Genomic DNA, 23,471 nt, shown 5'->3' with positions numbered 1-23,471 from the left:
GTATTCTGTCATTGGTCCCAATATGGTCCAAGACAGCTGGCTCATGCCCAGCCCCTCCCATCTTTTTCTACATCAGGGAACTGGAAGCTCGCAGGGAGAAATTACTGTTTGACAGGCCGAACAAGACGTGAAAAATCCACAAATAAGAATGTATCCATTTAATTGGCACCTACGGGAGAGGAGGTCAGTGAACGGCATATGTTAAGGACGTCTTTCAGGCATCGGGCTTTCTCCGCGTCCTTTTCGGAATATCTGTAATTGTGTGTCAAACTTTTTTCCTTTTTTTATGAGAATTAGTCAGGAGAGAAGCCAGCAATACACTTAGATCATGTCCGCCCCTAATATATTTCTTTAATGCTGAGATAAGGGCGAGTGAAATTGAGCTTTTTTTTCCCCAAAACATTTTGGGGAAAACTTAGATGTCTGCGATGCCTTGCAGTCTATACAAAATATAAAATAAACTGTATATGATCCCTAATATTGTATTCGCTCCTTTCTGTTAAATATATACAATTCCAATTGTTCTAGTTGTTTGAGAATTGCAAAAAATACCTTTTGACCCGAATGTCAACAAAGGGGCGGAGTGAGTCGTGACATCACGGGACTTGTTCCACCCCTTTGTTGACATTTGGGAGCAGAACTGTCATAATAACAACTCCTGAATGTCAACAAAGGGGTGGAACAAGTCCCATGACGTCACGACTCGCTCACCTCTTTATTGACATTCGGGAGCAGAGCTGTCATTTTGCGGCGAGAGTTGGTAGGGATCTGTTGTGGCGGCAGGTGTCGGGTATTTTTCTTGCGGCGAGTTGGCAGCCCACGTCCATCTTGATTGATGTGGATCTACAGCGCTGGACAATTTTTTTTGTTAAGAAAAAAAAATGTTTTTGTTTTTTTTTTAAGTAAAGGATTTTTTTTTTACAGTGTGGTGAGTTTATTTACTATGTTACTGTATTTGAATGAATAGGGGTAACAACTACCACTTACTCATTCACAAGGGGGGTGGGCAGCATCTAGGTGCCTCCTTTATGAAAGGGGGTACCCAGATTCATATAGCCCCCCCTGCCTGCAGACCCCCAAAACCGTGCCCAGGTGGTTGTGGGGGGTCTGCGGGCAGGGAGGATTATAGGAATCTGGGTGCCCCCTTTCATAAAGGAGGCACCTAGATGCTACCTACCCCCCTTGTGAATGAGTAAAGGGTAGTTGTTACCCCTATTCATTCAAATACAGTAACATAGTCAATAAACTCACCACACCGTGAAAAAAAGAAGAGGCCCTTGTCCTCATCGACATGGTGCTTTGCCAAGGTTTTTTTTGTGTTTTTTCTTCAGACTCTCTGAATTTTAACTACTATGTGTAAAAATGAAACTCCTTCTATTGTAGTTGTGTTGGCTTGAGCCAAGGATTACAATTTTAGCCACTATGAACATGGCCTTTAGTCGCCTGTGGCAGGGTGGATGGGTGCACGTTTCGTGGAGGGTTGTTGTGCTTGTGGTGCACTAATGGAGCTCTGGCTCCAGCTTTGGCCTGGATCCCACCCAGCTCACTGACGTCACTGGTTGCAAGGAGCTGGACGGGATGCCGGGCAGAGCATCCAAGGTTGCTAGAGAGCTGGGCACGGAGTTGTGTATGGCCCTCATAAATCTACCCACCCAACTCTTAGCAGCCTTGGACACTCTGGCCGGAAAGGGCCCCCTCCACGTGACCCAAAGAGATGCCGCCTGAGGCAACAGCTCCCGGCTGCCTCATTATATAGAAGGCCCTGACTATGACTTTGTATACGCTTTGTTTTTGATCACCATGATACAGTGAGAGGTGGACACATTTGGTGAGGGTAGCAAGGCTGCATGCTAATTCCCCTACCCAGAGCATGGCCAGGAGATAAACATATTAAAGGGTATCTAAAGCCAAAGTGAAGTGTGAACATTTTAAACCATTTTTAGTGCTGACCATGTGGGGGTGACTCACCCAATTTATTTGTCACCAGGACAGAAAGCCATCAAACATCAAAAACTCCCCAGTTGTCACCAAACCAAGAACAGAGGGGAAATTCAACAGTAGGGACACCAATTTTCTGATGGCAAGTGTCTAAGCAGGGATTTTCCTGGGCAGACGAATAATCTTCCTAAACCCCATAAAATGAATAAACGTTTTGGTTTTAGATACACTTTAATTAGTTATGAGAGATTTCAGCGGTTTCTTGTTTGAAAACAATATCCGGATTTTGAATTAGAATGAAACCCTCATTCAAGCTACAAAAATACCTTTAAAATGATTTTTTTTCTTAAAAGAAACACATGACACCTTATAGGATATAGAACGAGCCCTCTACAGATACACCGTCTGAAGGAATATCATTTGGCAAAGACAGAAAACAGAAAAAAAACAACATATTTCACGTTTCAAAGTCCATGGAAATCTGTGTTTAAGCAACAAATATACAGAAGTCATTCATCTCAGGAAAGAATTGGCACTGTAACAAATTGCAAAAGGATTAAAAAAAAGAGCCATTAGAGAGAAGCAGTCCCACTTGTGCTGATGCAAGAATCTGAATATTGAAAGCTAAGTTCCTAAAGCTCACACACCAGGACAAGAATCCTTATTTTCTGTGGAATGCAATGAAATTTGAAAGTTAAAGTCATCTGGCTGAAAAAAAAGTGCCTTAGGTTAGTGATTAAGCCTTCTGAAATTAGCTTTAGAGGATAAGTACACCCATTCTTTTTGCCTCCAACTACCCAACCTAAATGATCCTCCGCTCCCCTTTGTAGATCTGTAATTACCGAGATCTGGTGGGCACAGTTCTGTTGTTTACATCAAGCACTGCAATGCTCCCTCTGCTGGCCGCACCTGCACATCACAGCCCCATAGACTTCTTTCTCCAGCCGGGAGATGGACATGGCTGGGAAAGGGAGACTTGTAGTGCTGGATGTCAACAAACAGCTGAGCAGTGACTCTCCGGTAAGTAAATGTTAGAGGAGCAGTCCAATAGAACAGCGCTCTCTGGGGAGGGGGGAGGAAAGGGCGGTGAGCAGCGTGGGGGAAATAAGTATTGATTGGCGTGCTGCTTCCTGTTAGTGTGGTCCGGGGTGTCCGGCTAGTGTAGCAGAAGAAGCCAAACTGGGAGGGGAAGCGCCACAGCCAAGCCAAGTAAGTGGACGTCCACCCTGTCATAGGTTTTTGCTTGGCTGGGACACTTCCCCTCCCATTTTTGTTTCTTCTGCTACCCTCAGGTAAGTACAGATCTGTGAAGGGGGAGAGTGGGATTGTTTAGGTCAGGGGAGGGGGGCAAAAAGAATAAGTGCACTTTGTCTAAAAGTGCACTTATTCTTTAAGCGGAACCAAACCCTCCTATCCTTTACAGCTGAAGACGGTGCCATCTTGACCTCTATTTAAAACTGTAGTGTGGCACGTGATGAGCTATGACACCCGCTGTTTGAGGGCGGGAGAGTTAATTTGAGGACAGACATAAGCACAGTGTTACCTGTGACAGTAATCACCAGAGGCTTGCCCTGATTAGAACTGTGGGTTTAGTTCCACCTTCAGTAAATTATTATACACTATACAGCCAAACATTTGTGGACACCTAACAATCACACCTATGTGAGCTTGTTAGACATTCCTCTTCATCTGGAGTTACCTATATCGCCCTGTGGCCAGCCTCCACTCTTCTGGGAAGGCTTAGCACAAGATTTTAGAGGGTGTCTGTAGGAATTTGTGCCCATTCAACCAAAAGAGCATTCGTGAGGTCAGGTACTGATGTTGGATGAGAAGACCTGTCTCACTGAGAAGACACCTGACCATCACACCTATATAAGCTTGTTGGGCAACCCATTCCAGAAGTATGAGTAACAACATGGAGTTGACACACTCCTTCCCTTGCCAGCTATAACAGCCTCCACTCTTCTGAGAAGGCTTTCCACAAGATTTTGGAGGGCGTCAGTGGGAATTTGTGCCCATTCAGCCAAAACAGAATTTGTGTGCTCAGGTACTGACGTTGGATTAGAAGACCTGGCTAGCAATCAACATTCCAGTTCATTACAAAGATAATCAGTAGGCTTGAGGTCTGTGCAGGCCACTCAAATTCCTGCACACCACTGCAGCAGGAGCTGATGAACGTGTCCACAGCCAAGAACTGCACAGGGACCAGGATTTCCATGATTGTATAATCCCTGTGCCGATATATTAGTCTAGGAAGTAGATGGTGACCCTGGATGATACCTGAACAAAGATGGTGAGTCCTTCTGGAGAGAAAAGCAGATGAAGTCAGTACTGTGACCTCAATGAGGGGTAATACATTCCTGGAAGTGTTACATGTTATTTGTCATGTATGTACCGTATATTGCGCTCTATAAGGCGCTCCGGACCATAGGACGCAGGGATTCTGTGACAGAAGCTGCAGTTAGTGACCGCTGAGACAGGTGGCGCTGTGATTACAGCGCCACTGTCTCAGTAATCACACAGAGCAGACGAAGACTGCTCAAGGGGCTCTATGGTGAGCTTCTATGCCGTGGTTACGGTCCCCCAGAGGAGTGAGGGACCCCGAAAACCACGGTGGGAGGGGCGGACACGATCGCCGCCGCAGCTCTTTTAATACAAGTAGTCTAATTAGATCCCTTGTATTAAACGAGCAGCGGCTACCACTGTACATTCAGCTCTGCTTTTCAGGAGCAGGGCTGAGTGTACAAAAAAACTACTCACCCACGGCGCCCAAAACTGCATGTCCCCGGCGTCGGGCGATAGGTATTCGCTTCATAAGACGCAGGCACATTTCCCCCGCCTTTTGGGGGAAAAAAGTACGTCTTATGGAGCGAAAAATATATCAGAGGTTGGATTCACTTTCAGACTGAGTATTATGATTCTTGCATAAGTCTGGTCCAGTCTGTTTCTCTTTAACGGCCAGAAATGGTCACCTATTCTGAGTCAGACACACATGGAGGAGATTAGACACGTACACCATATATTTATATATATTGTCACAAAAATAGAAGCTTTACAATATTAGCACCCTGTTTATTTCTGAGGGCCTATCGTCACACTTTGCATCTCTCTACAAGACCTTTATAGGTGAGATATATAGATAGATATATCCAGGGCCGGATTTCCCACAAGGCCAACCAAGGCCCGACCTTGGGACAGCAAGGAGTAGAGGGGCAGCAGGGGTGTGGAATTCCTATCTCCCAACACCCAGGACATGCAGTTCCGGGCGCCAGGCGGGTAGTTGTTTTCTACATGTAGCCCTGCTTCAAGGGGTGCATTAAGGAACCTGGCCTTGGTGAAGCAGAGAGAGTAAATCCGGCGCTGGATACATCGGCATTAAAGCTTTCAATCAAAACAAAACCATTGCAGAGAGCGAAATGACAACCGAGTGGAAAAGAAATCAGGATAAGACATTTCTAAAGTATAATCCGCAACAGAACAAGAGATTTCATATCACAGGGACCTTTACTTGGCACTATCATGGTGCTTACTGGAAAGTAAAGGGGACCTCAAATATGTCTCCAGAGGAAGACAAGACATTGGTGAAAGAACAAAGGATTACTGGGTTGCTCAGTAACACCCAATCAGATTCTCCCTTTTCTTTCAATAAACATTTTTGTAACCAGTATTGGAATAATAATTACCCGGCCCAGGGGCGTCCCAAGGCCAGGTGCAACCCCGGGCGGATACTGCGTGACGTCATCGCGCATGCGCGGTCATCTTTTTGATACCTGCCGACGGCCATCTTGGTGATGGACGCCAACAGAGAGAGGAGGGGATGTTCACCCGGCGGGATAAGGTATGCCGGTGGGTCCGCCCCTCTCTATCCTGCAGCTGTCGTGCTCTCGGTCCATTACCAAGTGCATGGTAATCAGTCATTTTGGTGTCACCCCTCCAATGGTGTGACCTGGGTCACCCCCCTTGTGACGCCACTGACCCGGCATATAAAGTACACCAGTCTATGCACGTGACTTGACTTTGATCTAAACCCAATCAATAAAAGTCATATTAGCTTTAACGTGTTAATTCAGCTACACCCCCCCCCAGTGATGCCACTGAGAACAGTCTCTGACCATTTCCAGTCTATGACAGTCTTCTGTAGCATTACATATAATAAATATTTTAGGCCACCCTTAGGGGACTTCAGGGGCCACATTTGAAGCCCCCCATTCGTTGTAAGTTGACAACCACTTGTTTACAGGCACCAAGAGCTCAAGCTTCGGAGCCGTTTTAATGCAACTAATATATATTTCACCTCGTCATTCATCTCAATACAGAACCGTTCTGGCCAACATTTAAAACTCGTCCTTTTCTACATCCCTGACCCCAACACGAAAAATGGTCATAATAGCAAAAAACATTAGGCACCAAGCGAAAACACATTACTAAAATACTTCAGATTCATTCACAAACATATAGGAGACACATAAATGCCGCGTCGTCCAGATATAAAGAACGGGAGGGTCCTGAAATGGAAAGAAATGTAAACAGTACAAGGTCGAAAAGCCCGTGTCGCACAATTTGTCGGCGTGCTTACAATGCAATTTTTAGTTACTCGCGTACCCGATCCGGCCTAAAATCTATGACAGATGATTCTGAACCAAAAACAAACAAAAAAAATCCCCTTTTTATACCACAGTCACCACTTATTTCTGTAAGAAACGTATATTTTTTTGTCTCTCATTTATGCTGCATATAAATATATAAGATTAACACTTTCTTCACAAGAGATGTTGGCGTCTACCATAACGATGGGGGAAGAGGGCTCCCGGAGGAGCACAATATGAAGCTACGAATGGCTGCAGAGTAGAGACTGGCCACAAGGGGGCACTGTGGTGGTGTGTCAGCCATTCCACCAGAGTTGGATCAGATCATCAGTCTGTACAGATAATTTTCTAGGAATATATTTAACAGGCACACTTCTTCTCTGCTTTTGTGTCGTCTAATTTCCCCGAGTTTCCTCCGTTCACCGCGTCTGGGACTTGGGTCTTGTCCACGCATTGCTCCATTCTTTTCATAATCAAGTCCAGCAGGGTCTCCACCGACTTCTCCACGTTCTGTCCGGTCGCTGCACTTGTTTCAAAGTACGGAATGCTGTTATGGAGAAACAACAACATATTATTATTATAGCAATTATTAACAATTCATGAGAACTGATCGGGCTTATAAAGTAGCCCTGGTGAGATCACACACTGCCCTGGTGAGACCGTACACAGCCCTGGTGAAACCCAAATGCAGTCCTGGTGAGATCATACACAGCCCTGGGGAGACCACATAGCCCTGGTGAGACCCGCATGCATCCCTGGTGAGACCCGCGCGCATCCCTGGTGAGACCCGCACGCAGCTCTGGTGGGACCCGCACGCAGCCCTGGTGAGACTGCACCCACCCGCATGCAACCATGGCGAGACTGCATAGCCCTGGTGAGACCCGCATGCAGCCATGGCGAGACCGCACAGCCCTGGTGAGACCCGCATGCAGCCATGGCGAGACCGCACAGCCCTGGTGAGACCCGCATGCAGCCATGGCGAGACCGCACAGCCCTGGTGAAACCCACACACAGCCCTGGGGAGAACGCACGCAACCTGAAACAGACGGTTGCTGTTCTGGTATCTATATGACAACACTGCTGTTACTGAGCTCCTTAATGTGCACAACTCAGGACATTCAGTTATAGAGGACTACAAATCCCAGCAATATATTATACAGCAATGCAGAAAAATAACATCAGCTATAGAGAAGTACAAATCCCAGCAATACATTATACAGCAATGCATAAAAATAGTATATGTTTTGCTACATACTCTGCTGCCACTCTGCTCTGGGGTGCCGGCCTGATGTCTCCAGGCAGAGGGTCTTAGGAGGGTGAGATGTGCGGAGGGTCCTAGGAGGGGGAGATGTGTGAAGGGTCTCAGGAGGGGGAAATGTGCAGGTCGTGGAAGCACTGTAAACAGGAGCCGAGTAGTTCCCAAGAAGGCTGCCGCAAGGTCCCCAGGAAGCATGGGACCTAAGGCAGCCACTTTAATTTGAATATTTAAAGCGGCGGTATCAGTTTTTGGTATTGGAGAATTTGTACCAGCATCGTACGGGGTGCTGTGTATGAGCACACAACTTGATGTTCCCGCTTCCTGGCACAGAGGTCACAATTACATGGCATTCCTTCTGACCATTTTAAAGAGAGTCACTCTGACCAGAACTAATATTTCCCCTATGGGTGGGACCTGGTGGACTGAATAGGTCACGGGTTTCTTCTACCTATCAGTTACCCCCCCCCCCCCTCCCCCCCAAGAATGGACTAGCCCACTAAAATTGGTTTATTGACATGACTCACCCGTATTTATCAGCAAGCTCTTTTGCTTGCCGCTCGTTGACCTCCCGTTGATCTGACAGGTCGGCTTTGTTACCAATTAAAACAATATCTGGATTCTCACAGTAAGCATTCGCTTGGAGCTGACCTGAAAAAAAGGGGAGAAGGATCAGAATGTGCGTGACAACTGGATATTAGGTAGATGTAAGCGCTGACTGAATGATGTTTTTATTGTAAACAACTGTCGGGTTTCTCTTTAATAACCTATTTTCACCTTTTTCATCCTGTGTCAGTGCTGCTGATCTCCTGAAGTCTCTTTGAAGCCACTTCCTGCCTACATGCACCCCAGTGATGACTGGCATGCAGGGCCGGATTTCCCGCAGGCAGGATTCAGGAACTTGGTCGGACTGGGCTCTCACTAAGCCCAAGCTCATCTCTAGTGATAACAGTGGAACATTCCTGTGTAATGTATGCTGAAATGGCCAATTACAGTCTCCATCAGAAGCCCATATGACAGGGTGACAACACCAGAACACAATCAGATACCGGGACAGAGTGCTGTCATCCTATAACAGGTCAACTTCGTCAACACAAGGATTTAAAGGGAAATTCCACCCTTTAAAAAAAAAAAATGCCCACGTCTTCATAAAAGGAACAATGTGCACCTCCTCATGTATCACCGGTCCCTCCCTTTTACATTGTAAGCCCTCAGGGACAGGGCCCTCCTTACCATCTCGTCTTGAATTGTATTGCGATTGTAATGTCTTCCTTATATTGTACAGCGCTGCGCTAACTGTTGGCGCTATATAAATCCTGTATAATAATGTATTATTTTTTTCTGCATTGTAGCCAGTAAAGCATGCCATGCAGTTGTCACTGGAGTGCATGTAGACAGGAAGTGGCTGCAGAGAGACTGCTGGAGATCAACACCAATAGGATGGAAAAAAATTGTAGGGAAACGAATGCTCAATTCATTCATGTGTAGTGGAACTTTTACTGATGAAGATACCTGGTGATCCTGCCATAAAGGTCCTTTATAGGCACTTCCTACCGTGACAAGGATTTGTCCCTGCCTCCCATGTGTGCACCTGCCCTGTCACATGGACTTCCAATGGGGGCTACATGTGGCTGTTTCGACACACATTACCCCGACACGGCCAACTGTTGTCATCATCAGGAACCCCCCATCCTGACAAATGCCATGCAGTCATTGCTGCAGTACAATAAGTGGCTGGAAACAGGAAGTGGCTGCAAAGGGACTGCAAGGGATCAGTCCTGATAAGATGGGAAAAAAATGGTATGCTAACAAATGCCTAATCCATTCATATGTAGTGGGATTTTTACTGACAGGTTCACTTCTAGTTCCAGCTCCCATATTATTGTCCATACAGGTTCTCTTTACAAATGTTGCTGTTGCTGTGCCTTCCCATCAGACCTCTGTAGGTACAATAAGCGCAGAGGATTTATAGGGTTTAGTACTTACTCATCCAGTTTCGGACATTGAGAAAACTCTGCTGACTGGTGAGGTCAAACATTAATAGGAACCCCATGGCGTCTCTGAAGAAGGCCGTGGTGAGACTCCGGAACCTGCAGACAGGTAAAGAACGACCAATTAATAATTACCTGACATAGAAACACCCTGAAGGGGGGGGGAGGGGGGGCTGGGTTGTGGCGTATGTGCACGGTACCTCTGTCTGGCGTCCCGTCCAGCTCACTGATGTCACTGGTTGCTAGGAGCTGAGCGGGATGCTCTGGCCGGTGTCCCAGCCAGTGACATCAGTGAGCTGGGTTGGACGCCGGCCAGAGCGTCACAGGTTGCTAAGAGCTCTTAGCAACCTGGGACACTCTGGCTCCAAACCATGTGACACAATGAGATGCCGTGTGAGGCCACTGCCTAATTATAGGGATGGCTCTGCATACATCAGCATGTTCATATAATAGGGCAACACAAGGGGCAATGAGGAGACAAAAACCGGGAAACTTATCGTAACCATTCAGATTCAGGGGAGTAGGAGAAGCTGAGCTGCTGAGTCACTGCTGGGAGGGGAGCAGGGGAAGCTGAGCTGCTGAGTCACTGCTGGGAGGGGAGCAGGGGAAGCTGAGCTGCTGAGTCACTGCTGGGAGGGGAGTAGGGGAAGCTGAGCTGCTGAGTCACTGCTGGGAGGGGAGCAGGGGAAGCTGAGCTGCTGAATCACTGCTGGGAGGGGAGTAGGGGAAGCTGAGCTGCTGAGTCGCTGCCGGGAGGGGAGTAGGGGAAGCTGAGCTGGTGAGTCACTGCTGGGAGGGGAAGCTGAACTGCTGAGTTGCTGCTGGGAGGGGAGTAAGGGAAGCTGACCTGCTGAGTCGCTGCTGGGAGGGGAGTAGGAGAAGCTGAGCTGCTGAGTCACTGCTGGGAGGGGGGGAGGGGGAGCTGAGCTGCTGAGTCTGAGTCACTGCTGGGAGGGGAGTAGGGGAAGCTGAGCTGCTGAGTCACTGCTGGGAGGGGAGTAGGGGAAGCTGAGCTGCTGAGTCACTGCTGGGAGGGGAGTAGGGGAAGCTGAGCTGCTGAGTCGCTGCTGTGAGGGGAGTAGGGGAAGCTGAGCTGCTGAGTCACTGCTGGGAGGAAAGCAGGGGAAGCTGAGCTTCTGAGTCACTGCTGGGAGGAGAGCAGGGGAATCTGAGCTGCTGAGTCACTGCTGGGAGGGGAGTAGGGGAATCTGAGCTTCTGAGTCACTGCTGGGAGGAGAGCAGGGGAAGCTGAGCTGTTGAGTCACTGCTGTTAGGAAAGCAGGTGAAGCTGAGCTTCTGAGTCACTGCTGGGAGGGGAGCAGGGGAATCTGAGCTTCTGAGTCACTGCTGGGAGGGGAGCAGGGGAATCTGAGCTTCTGAGTCACTGCTGGGAGGGGAGCAGGGGAAATTGGGCTGCTGGTGGAATGACTTTGATGAATCCCGTACTTCTGTTGTGGACTTTGAAGATGAATTGCTCTGTAGTGCCTGCAGCTACAGAGGTCAGTGACGGTGTATGTTGTAGCTCACTTACTGCGTGTGAAGCAGGCCTTATATGAATGTTTATTATCTAGCCTCCCAACCCTTCAAAAACTGAAAACATGAAGGTCCCGTTCACACCATCGTGCTGCTCTACCAGGCATGTTACCGAAAAGCACAGCAACACTTGTTATGCGTGTTGGTGAGGCTGGTACCCCAACATACTTTGCCAACAGATGTATGTTGCAGCACACCACAACACATGCACTAACGCACTGCATTAGAACAAATTATTTTCGGTGCGTTTTGGTGCTTTAGGCAACACATTCAAACGAATGGGCTACCGTAATGCAACACATGTTAAGGTGAAATGCAAGATCCAATTTAAAGAACTCTTTACCTGAAAATAAAATACCTTCACGTCCTACAACTTACCTTTCTTGTCCAGCTGTGTCCCAGAGCTGTAGATGGACCTTGAAGGTTTTCCCGTGTGTGCTGCCTGGACTGGCATTGTTATAAATCTGAAAGATATCATATCAGTAGAGATCAAATATATATCAAAGGAAGCATGATACACTTTTCTGCTTCTCCACAACAGTTATTCCCCCAGCAGTCATGTAGGTCTGCAAAAGGACTTAAAGGGAAATTCCACCTTTTCAAAGATAATAATCATTTAATTTCACACTTCTTCATAAAATGAGAAACGTGCATTCATTATTGTTTTGCATCGGAGCCAGTAAGCCTTTGTTTAGTAGATGCCGGGTGCAATGCTCTGGCTCCTGCAGACTCTTCCTGCCATCCATGTCTGACTGTAACTCTGTATGGACATTCAGTAACATGGAAGGGAGGACGTGTCAACAGACTACAAGTGCGGTGATGTCAAAAGGCCAAAGATCAGGGCAGGCGGAAGATGAGCGAATCTGAGAGATGGATCCGGGGTCAGGACACAGAAGGTCAATCCAAGGGAACGAGTTCCGCAGGGAAGGCAGACAGCGCAGGAACGTGGACGGTGACAGTAAGCTAATATCCATATCAGGTATGCCGACTTAGGAAATTGAATAGACAAAAGGGTTTGCAGGGCACTAACACCCCTAGATGGCACTGCCAAGCATAGTAAATGTCTATATTACCTAGCGCCATCGAGGGGAACAGCAACAGCCTGGTTTGGAAATGAAACCCAAAGTGTATTTACTAGGGATGCACCGGAATTTTTAGAGCAAAACCGAAAATGACTTTGTTATGCAACCTTTTAAAAAAAAAAATTAAATTGTTTTTAAATTATTTTATTTTTATTTTATTTGTTTTTTGACTTTACTGTTGGGGGCTCTGGGAAAATATTGGGGGTCTAAACAGATCCCTGATATTTCCCTTTTAAATTGGAAAAAGAGTTCTAGGACACAGAAGTCCTGAATCTCTTTTTCTGCAGCCTCTGTTATAAATGAACAGGAAGCCTCTGTACTGAGTGCTCCTATCCATTCATTAACTGTGTTGATACAGTTACAATGTCCACAATCATGAATGAACAGGAAGTGATGTATAGCACTTCCTGTTCATTCATAACTGGGGACATAGTTAGCTCCCTCAGTTATCTACAAACACTCAGCAATCAGTACTGATCACTGAGTGTTTGTGCTTTGCTCTTCATCCTGACTGCTCTGCCTGTCACAGGAGACCGAGCTCTCCTCCCACACCACCCCGCTTAGCCTCCTGAAAGCTGTCTCCTCCCCGCACCACCCAGCTTAGCCTCCTGACAACTCTCTCCTCCCCGCACCACCCAGCTTAGCCTCCTGACAGCTGTCTCCTCCCCGCACCACCCAGCTCAGCCTCCTGACAGCTTCTCTTCTCCCCGCACCACCCAGCTCAGCCTCCTGACGACTTCTCTCCTCCCGCTGGGCGATGGCAGCTGTATTGGCTCTGTGTTCCCTCCGATCCCCGCTGCCACACAGACCAGTGCCCAGAGAGGAGGAGGGAAGCACCGCACTTTTAGCCGTTTTGGTACTATCAGCATTTTGCCCATAGTATCATTTTTAGCCGAAATTTCGGTGCATCCCTAGTATTTACACTTCTAATTAACCTCATTCCACTATTAGAAAGTAATAGAGGGTTTTATCTATAAAAGTGTTCCCATGGCACTAGCACTTCTAGATGGCACTGACGATCATAAATATTCCCCCTCAGCACCATCTAGGGCATGGGATTTGCAGTTTCACCACAGCTGGAGAGCCGGAGGTTCCCCACCCCTGATCTAGGGCAACAGCATCAGCCCGGAGTATGACTAAAACCCAAAGTGTATTTACTGTTTTAATCAACCTCATTCCATTGGAAGAATTCAATTGGTTGTCAGTTTGGTTTTTAAAACTCACATTATCTACCGATACAATTCCAAGGAAATGAAAGGTAACTCACCACTCTCTTTTCCCGGAAGTCGATCCCGACCGTTGTGATAAATTTAGGATTGAACTTGTTATCTGTGTATCTGTAGAGAAACGTCGTCTTTCCAACACCAGAATCTCCAAGTGCCAGGAGCTTAATCAGATAATCATAGTCACCATCCGTCATAATGTCTACTGCGGTGAACCTGTGACACAACACCAGAGAGGGACTTATTAATGTACACGGCCCACAGCAACCCCCAGGCTTTTCTTCAAAGATTACAACGTGCTGCAGCAGAGATATGTCAAGGAGGAAGGAACTATCAATGAGGATGGTTAGAGAGCAATCTGGGGGACTATTAAAGCTGACCCCCGGCCTTCCCTTCAGTCTTGCACAGTTGTACCGGCTCCTCTACTGGAATTAAATTGCTTCCTCTGATTTCACTGCACACTGCGAGCTTCTCGCTCCCGTGATGGACTACAGTCTCAATACAAATGACAAAACTAAGCGCGAGATTGTAGTCCATCACAGGAGCGAGCTTGGAGCGGTGACTACTTTACAACACACACAGGGACCATGGGGAACAAAAGTAGCCCCCTTCCAGAAGGAAGGACAGTGTCAGCACCAATTCAGAGATGATTTGAGGATCTACAGCCTAGTGATACACAAATAAGATACATTTCTGTTACTAGTTACACAGTTACCCTTGATTTTTTTGCTTTGGGTGGCTATACCTTTATCCTGTACCCATTAGGTATATATGTGTCTACTCTTAAAAGAGAACTATGGGGTCAGGGCTTTTCCCCATAGTTCTCCTAAGGGTAACGGAAGGACACAAACTAGCGTCCTCCCGTCACCCAAAGCTCAGTATACCGCGAGCTACAGCTCGATTTACTGAGCCGACCTGTGACAGTCTCAGATTATGAGGCTGAGTAAAAATCACTCACCTCATAATTCTCCTTTAAATTGAACCTAACAACTAACATAAACCCTAAACTGCAATCTGTACTATCATGGCCATAAATACAATAATATCATAGAAATATATCTGTGATATAAACTGTTGGAGACAGTATATCAGGCCGATACATTTACATACCAAAAGTTTAGCAATAATACGCACACACAAATATATATAAATTATATTGTAATAACATGCAGTTTAGAAGCTGCAACCTATTCCATTATATTATTCTATTATTAGCCAATGCAGGCTGTGGAGAGACTCCTGAGAAACTATATTCAATAAACCTTAATTTTCAAGAAATTGAGATAAAATTCAGATCACCTTGGAGTATCTACTTTCTAAAATGGGGTAATTTGGGGGTTTTGTACTGTCCTGACATTTTTATTTGATATGATTTAAAATACAAAGCAAGGGAAGTTTTTCATTTTTTTTTTTTACTTTTTATACGTTCTGTATTAAAAATAAATAAATAAAAAGCTTAAATTAAATTCCACCAAAACAAAAAAGCTCAATATGTCTCAAAAATGGTATACAATTAATTTAGCTATAGTGTTGTGTGACAGAGTAATAGTCAGTCAAACTTTCACAGAACTGAAAACTGAGAAATGGGGTTTAACATGTCGATATTAAATTGGTTGATATGACTGGACAACCGTGCATACCAATAGACCCATCTTGGCAGCCCCAGTTATAACCAGGGGTATGTGGTTATCATTTTATCCTTGTGTGTGACTTTTGTTTGAAACAAGGGCTGTGTTGCTCATAGCAGAGTGTATAGATCCTTGGAAGAATACTAGGTGAAATATGGTTACTATAGGCAACAAAGTCACCATGAGATGAAACCATTTTAATTTTGGTACATTGTTAAGACTTTGAAAAAGTGGTGTAAGGGAATGAGAACATCTGTTTGATAATTCTCAGGTAAAGACCGAGAACAGCCAAGAGCAACTGGTGTCTAGCATCAGGTTCAGACACGTCGCCTCCGTCACAGGAAGTGACATCATAAATAGAGACATCAGATAGGAGAACAGCTGGTAATCCATACATATGACCTCTACACGGATAGCCTCGTCACATGATTATTAGAAGATAGCCTGGAGCAGGAACAGCAAAGTGTGACTTGGGGGTGAAATTCCAGTCAAAACACGGACATGTAATGATACCAAGTCTTTATTAAGTGGAAACTAAGGAGATTTTTTTGTGAATACAGATTCTGAGCTATTACTATAACAATTACTTAAAAATAATGATGCAGATTCCTTGTTGTCTTCTAATGTATCAGTGTTGAACCAGCATGCATACTGAACACATACAGGGTTATTCACAAAAGGGTGAAGAGTTTGGAGAAGACAGGAGAAGTGAATAATCTAGGCCAAAGTAGCTGATTTGGAAAAATTCTCCAATTCAGCTCACTTTCCAGTTCAGCGATGTTGTATTATATTGTTCACTTCTCCTCACCTTCTCCCTTTTGTGAATAACCCTGATAGTTGTCAATTATCCTGGATTCTGGATCTGGCCTGCAGAGTAGCAGGAGGTGCCAACACTCAGAGCTCTCTGCCAGCTCTGCAGACCTGGTTCTGAATCCTGGGAGATGGCCTTCATAGTTCCTGTGTCAAGATCATCTACAACATATTCCATTGGAACAGGACATTGAGTACCTCCTCATGTAACCATTGAACACCAATCCTGGAGCAATAGCATTTTTTTCTCCATTGCCATCAAAGATGGGCAATCCCTTCCACTGATACCAACGATGAGGCATACTCTTTCTCCCACTGACACCAACATTAAGCCTGTGTTGGTGTCAGTGGGAGCAAGAATGGCCCACTGACCCTGTGACACCAACACAGGGTCATGCTTCCTCCCACTGACACCAGCACAGGGCCATTCGTCCTCCCACTGACACAAATACAGGGCCATTCTTCCTTCCACCGACACCAACATTAAGCCATTGTTCCTCCCACTGACACTAAATTTAGGCCATTCTTCCACCCACTGATACCAACACAGGGTCATTCTTCCTCCCACCGACACCAACTGTGTTTACCGTTGTTAAATGTTTTATGGCTACCACATATTTAGAGCATGCTAACGCACATTTCAATGGCACCCCAATGCTACCAGCATTGTGGTACCATCGTTGCATTGCAGTGAAAAACGTTTTGAAATATTCCTCGTCTGGTTTTGCATGAGCTGCATGTTTGACATCTACCAATAAATTATTACTGACTGAAAATTAAATCATTAGAAACAGCAAGTGATCTATAGTGTGCAGAGTTATGTCATTTTTAAAAGAGCATTCCACCGAAAAGTTTCCAGGTCTCCACCCCTGTTGTGACCTTTATGAGGGGCTCTTACCCTCCCTCATTTATTTTATATCATTATTTTATATAATGGAGAATGTAACAAGAGATGCTGGAACACACAAAGCTGATTAGGAGCACCCAAACCCACAGGACATGTGTTAGGAACTATGGAAGGTGTAGCTCAATGTTGAAGTAGCCAGCCGGGACATAGGAAGCTAGAAGGCGACTCCGCCCACCAGACTTCACATAAATAACGTATTGGCGGACTGACTCAGCCCACCAGACTACACATAAATAACGTATTGGCGGACTTACTGAGCCCACCAGACTACACATAAATAACGTATTGGTGGACTTACTCAGCCCACCAGACTCCACATGAATAACGTATTGATGGACTTACTCAGCCCACCAGACTACACATAAATAACGTATTGATGGACTGACACGGCCCACCAGACTCCACATAAATAAGATATTGGTGGACTGACTCGGCCCACCAGACTCCACATAAATAACGTATTGATGGACTGACACGGCCCACCAGACTCCACATAAATAACGCATTGATGGACTTACTCAGCCCACCAGACTCCACATAAATAACGTATAGGTGGACTGACTCGGCCCACCAGACTCCACATATATAACATATTGATGGACTGACTCAGCCCACCAGACTCCACATAAATAACGTATTGGTGGACTGACTCGGCCCACCAGACTCCACATAAATAACGTATTGGTAGACTGACCCTCTACATTTGTTTAATGCCTAAGCTATGCTACTGTTTAAGATCAGCAAAACATGTTCTTTGACTGGGGTGCCCAATTCTTTACTCACAACCAATACAATGGCAGATGTCTATTCATAGCACTCTAGTCTAGATAATAGAAGCAAACTACTGGCTGGATTCTACAGGCTATAGTTCATCTTTCTCCCAATTTCAGACATCAGGCTTTGATAAATACACACGTAAGCTGTCCACTCATTATAGTGCAAGACAAAATGATCTGCCTGGCCACCACAATTAAATACACAGACATGAAGAGTGGTGGTTGGGTCCTCGGGGGGATTGTAAGGCCCCAATTAGATGGTCATACGAGATAGAACATTGACAGTTGTTTTATTACTCTGTCACAGTGTAAATGGCATATAGTAAGGGCTGGATCCGCTACTATGCTCACTGCGACTTCACCAACAGGGAAACAAGTAAGTAATCCAAGACTTTGTTATATACAATCCTATCTAACCACAAACCAATATACTCTTACTGAATCAATACCCATGCTACAAATACCTTAGAGAATAAACAGGCAAGTGATTATGAGACCTCCAGAACACACTCTCTCTTTCTCAATCCATCTCTCTCTCGATCTCTCTCTCCCCTGGTATTGATAAACCATGCTTGGGTCAGGAACATCCATGAATGCTCCAGCTAGGTTTGTCCTGCACTTTTATTCAGCAAGGCAGCAAACAAACACCGTTTCATTGTAGAAGGTCTTTGTACAGCAAGTCCATAGCATAGAACAAATAAAACATCTGCTCATCCGAGCCACTAACTAAACTCAGGTCTGTTCCAGACTAGCAAGGTGCCTCTTAATGGGTTTTCCAAATCAAACAGGCAGCTTTAAAAATCAGTACATTTTTAGTGTTCTGCCAGCATCAGTCAGCTCACATATATAAAGGCCTGTGGACAGCCGAGAATAATAATAAAGTCTAAAACAAATGATTATCTGCGCTATAGTGCTCTACCCCAAACTCCTCAATAACATCCTATTGACAGCTGCAGAGATAGAGAGAAGCTATATAAACTTCTCCCACATTATATTAAACAAAAGACACTGCACTATCTCTATTCATTACTATAAACCTCTAAGTGAATATACTTAGTGACAATTATACAAAATATTCACTCCAACTTATATATAGTCCATATAGAAATATTTCCAAAAATGATGTGCTCATGTGCTATACCGCAACCGAAGCAAGCCAAAGGATCAGCCGAAGCTACGGCTGGATCCTTCAGCAGCTTTGTGAATTACCCTTTAAAAGGAGAACTATGAGGTGGGTGCTTTTCACTCACCTCATAGTTCTAGCCGACCTGTGACAATGAGACTGTCACAGGTCGGCTCAGTAGATCGGGAGGTGAGCGAACACATACCGCGTTCGCTTGCCTCTCGATTCTGTCACGGCTCTCTGCCGTGACAGGGGGAGGGGCTGGATTCCCCTCTCCCCGCTCCGATCTGCCAGCGCTGACTGGCGGAACGGACGGGGGAGGGGGCGGGTACAGCTGGCTCTGCCTCTAGATAGGCAGAGCCAGCTGTCACTCACGCAGCTGGGGGGATCCCATCATCTACGTCGGGATCCGCTCCGGCGTCTCAGTATACCGCGAGCTGTAGCTTGCGGTATACTGAGCTTAGGGTAACGGGAGGACGCTAGTTTGTGTCTTCCCGTTACCCTAAGGAGAACTATGGGGAAAAACACTGACCCCATAGTTCTCCTTTAAGTATTAAAGCCCATGTTAATAAAAAAAATAACCCTTTAGTGCCCCCTAGCTTAAAAAACATTTTAAACAGTTTTTTTTTAAGTTTTTAACATTTGTAAAAAAAAATTAAAAAAATTAAAATAAAAATAAAAAAAAGTCAGAAAAGTTAAAACAATTACACTTGTTTTCTGAAGAATGTGAATGACAGGTAGACCTATTAATCTTGATTTATAATGAACTGCAAACCGCACAGACAGGCTAGGTTGTGATGGATACCCCAAGTGTAGCATTAAAACTGTTGTCAATCCAACACTGAGAGCTAGCTGTCAGGAGGGAAGAGCATAGCAATGACCTCATCAGTCCTCAGACCTTATGGTCCTTCATTGTTTAATCATTAGGCTGGACGCTGGTTTCTTTAACTGCAATAGAGAAACTGAGCTCGCTGACCACAAACTGTACTGCCTGACAGAAGTATTTGGATCACAAGGCAGGTTAAACATAATCACAGAATTTTTCAGTAGCCACGACAGTTCAATGAATTTAAATTGTGTATTAATCTGAATGCCTGGACGACAGCTTCAAATTACTCATCGTACAACATTCACATAGGGGTAATCGTGTCCATGACAGTTCTCACTGTAATAGGAAAATCTAAGTGAGTGAAAAGCAGGATTTCGTACTAATATGTAGCCATGGCAACCCAGACTCTTGCCTGAGCAAAACATATTCTTTTCCTACTACGGTTTCCGTTAAAATATAACGACGAAATAGCCTTGAAATTAATGTGCTTCATCAATATTGAAGTACTGGAGCAGAGCCCGCAGGAAATGCCTATGAATTGGCACAAAGCCTCCAGAGTTGTAGTTCTGAATGGAGTTTGATCAAATAAAAAATCAAAGTAAAAGAAACAAACGACTAAATGAATGGGAACTTGAACGTAGAATTTAGTGAATGCATATAGCACATGGAGGCTCGTCCGGGATGCAGCACTGATAAACGTTTCGGAAATATGACACAAACCAGGTGTTGACTCCTAGGACTATTCTTGGATTTCAGGTCACTGAGTCTGAAATAAATAGTCTCTTCTGGCAAGTTTAAATACAATGTAGCATAAAATGAACTTCTTAATGCCAACTGCTTTATTTCTAAGGCATCAATTACAATGTGTCAGAGAAGATGCATTTCCCAACAAAAGGATAATCTCACACTACCAGGCAATTAAACTCATCTTCTGCGTGTAAGTGAAGGCGCTTCATATACTAATTCTTTTTTTTTTCCAGAGCGTAACACTATAATCTCTGAATTGCTGAACTTTAAAGGAGAACTATGGGGTTAAGGCTTTTCCCCATAGTTCTCCTTAGGGTAACGGGAGGACACAAACTAGCGTCCTCCCGTCACCCTGAGCTCAGTATACCGCGAGCTGCTGCCGTGCCCAGGTCTGGAAGCCAATCAATATGCCTAAGCACTGTCACATGACCAGGGCACTGCTCCCCAAGGTTGCCAACACCAGTCATTTTAGGGCTGTGGAGGAGGAAGGAGCAATAGGGGTAAGGTGAGTATAAGTGGGCTGGGGGGGCTTTTCAGAGACACTATCAGTTTGTTCTGCATGGGCAAGGTGACAATGTCTCTTTAATCTCTTGCTACTAAGAAAGTTACCACTCTGCTGCCATGAAACCCGGACACAGCATTCAAAACCTGGACAGGTGGCAACACTACTCTCCAGCTGTGGTGCAACTACAAATTATTATTATTATTATTATACAGGATTTATTATACAAATCTCATGAGGCACTGCAATCCCACGAGTCCCCCCTTTCACATCAGCGTTCCCCTTTTACATCAGGAGCTGCCTTCACATCAGTCTTCATTCCCCACTTCACATCACAGTCCCATTACCACAACCTTTTGTGGCACCCCTGAAGAGGCCAGAAGGCACACCAGGGTGCCAGGGCACCGTGGTTAAGAAAGGCTGCTCTAACATCCCTACTATGTACCCGGAGTTCCATTTATGTAGTAAGCACATTGTAGACCTGTTTCACTGAGTATTCCTGTTTCTGGTGTACAGTATATAAAATGTACTGATAGAGTGAAATGTTATGTACAAAGTCCTCCTATACCTGTGTGTTACCGCAATGTAGACAATGAACATGAATAAATTAAACAAATGTCTATACTGCAGGTGACACTCACGACCTCTTAAGTAAGCAGGCAGCTGTATACTCTGTGGAAATCAGTCACTATTTTTGGCTCACTATTGTTCAGGGCCTTTAGGTGAAAGTTTCAATGGACATTCTGGGTGTGTGTAGGAAGATTAAGTGCAGACATGTGAGCAAAGTGTGGAATGTACATTGACAAGTATCTGAGAAAGCTGGCTGAGCAAGTTCTGCTAACCCATAGACTGGCAGAACCTGACTAGCGATACCGCCATTGGTCAAAGACAACAGGAACACAACACTTCTTTTGTGGGTGTCCAGAGCACCCATGTGTACTCAGGAGCTTATTCTACGACGGCTTCATTTGATTACATTTGCCTTATTCTGATCTTCTACCATAATTATGTTCTATGTAAATGAATAGTAACAATACCGTTGTCTTTTAAAGAGCAGCAAGCCAGTGACCTGCCAGTGCTATGGAACCCTATAACAACTTGATGAAGTGTTCAGTCACTTCTGAACTCAACTCCAGGAATATAGCTAAATATGCAGAAAAATATACATACACGGGAGCTTCCTACCTACCTGAAGATTTGTATTTTGGACACCACAGTCCTGTCTAGCAGGCAGGGCCGGGATTACTCTCTCTGCTGTCCCAATGCCAGGTTCCTCAATGCCCCCCCTACTTGCCACCCCCCCCCCCATGGAGAATGGCGGACCTGAGGGCTGCATACAAGCGATCTCGGCGACATCACCGAGATCACCTTTACGAAACAAGCGGCGGCTTTCCCGCTGTACATTTAGCTCTGCTTGCCCAAAGGAGGACTAAATGTAGAAGATAACTACCTGACCGGCGCCCGGAACTGCATGTCCCGAGCATCGTGAGATTGGAATTCCATACCCCTGCTGCCCCTCTACTTCTTGCTGCCCCAAGGCCGGGCCTTGGTTGGCCTTGTGGGAAATCCGGCCCTGCTCTGCTGCACTTAAAGCAAATTTTCATTAACCCTTGCAGTTGGGCTACCCCCGCACTGCAAGGAATAACTGCTCGTTTCCCTCTAGAGACTAAAAAAAAAAAAGTTATACTGACCCGATCCTCCGAGCGGCTGGCTCTTAGACTACTTCTTCCAGCCTCGCCCCCCTCCACTGCAGCAGTCTAAGGATCCTTGAGTCATCATGTCCAATAGACTATGTATAGGATGTCAGGAGGCACAGGGACATACTATCAATGCAGCGGAGGAAAAGAGAGGCCGGAGGGAGTGCTGTGGCAGCCTGCCGCCTCCGAGGTTCAGGTGAGTATAACTTTTTGTATTCTCTGCATGTAATTATGTTTTAATGGACACAGAGCTGCATTCCTCTGACTTTTACATCTGCCCGGAGTTCAGCTTTAATTTAACTCTTAAGTAAGACAACTCATAGCGAGGGCTGCAGCCTCTTGCCAATAATTCACTTTCCCTCCTGGCAAAGACATAGATCCATGCATTCCACATATCCCAGAGCCTGCAATGGGTTGTAAATAATGTATCTCAAACTGATGGATGATGTGCAGAGCAAGAACAGGGCAAAGACAGGATTGCTTCTAGGACTGTGCAGAGCCATGAATGGGCGGGGCTTGTAATGTCTTTTTCTGCAGATTTACAGGCTCAGCCTGGGGTGTTCCCAGAATTATCAGCTATATATTCTTAAAGGAATGTATAGTTATGACCTTGTTTAACCACAAAATGCAATGAAGAAAACCAAAAGCACTGGGCAGGTAGAGGGGAATCACTCAGACAGGAGATCATTGATCAAAATGCCAACTGTGATGCCATTTTTGTATTAAAAGCAAAATATTTTCCTTACAACCTCACTTAATGCAAAGGACCCATTCACACCATTGCATTGCAGTAATGCATTCATTGGTACAGGGTCGTCCCTATCATATATGCCACCTGAGGACC

General features: G+C 45.4%; 1 protein-coding gene across 2 annotated transcripts in view; it reads right to left on the bottom strand.

Moving 5' to 3' along the window:
- Positions 1–6,252: 6,252 nt before the first annotated feature.
- Positions 6,253–23,471, bottom strand: part of RAB27B (RAB27B, member RAS oncogene family) — a 95,609-nt gene continuing 78,390 nt past the window's right edge. For both annotated transcript variants that reach the window (XM_018570270.1, XM_018570269.1), the window contains exons 2-6: positions 13,653–13,824; positions 11,682–11,767; positions 9,766–9,869; positions 8,307–8,430; positions 6,253–7,071 (exon numbers count right to left, since the gene is read on the bottom strand). In XM_018570270.1, the coding sequence (XP_018425772.1) occupies positions 6,885–7,071; positions 8,307–8,430; positions 9,766–9,869; positions 11,682–11,767; positions 13,653–13,805 (654 nt within the window). In that variant the 5' untranslated portion in view covers positions 13,806–13,824 and the 3' untranslated portion in view covers positions 6,253–6,884. The remainder of the gene's footprint in view (positions 7,072–8,306; positions 8,431–9,765; positions 9,870–11,681; positions 11,768–13,652; positions 13,825–23,471) is intronic.

This window comes from Nanorana parkeri, unplaced genomic scaffold (assembly GCF_000935625.1).
Source record: "Nanorana parkeri isolate BGI_ZX_2015 unplaced genomic scaffold, ASM93562v1 scaffold1492, whole genome shotgun sequence".
Classification (NCBI taxonomy): Eukaryota; Metazoa; Chordata; class Amphibia; order Anura; family Dicroglossidae; genus Nanorana; species Nanorana parkeri.
This window is presented reverse-complemented; position numbering and strand designations above follow the sequence as displayed.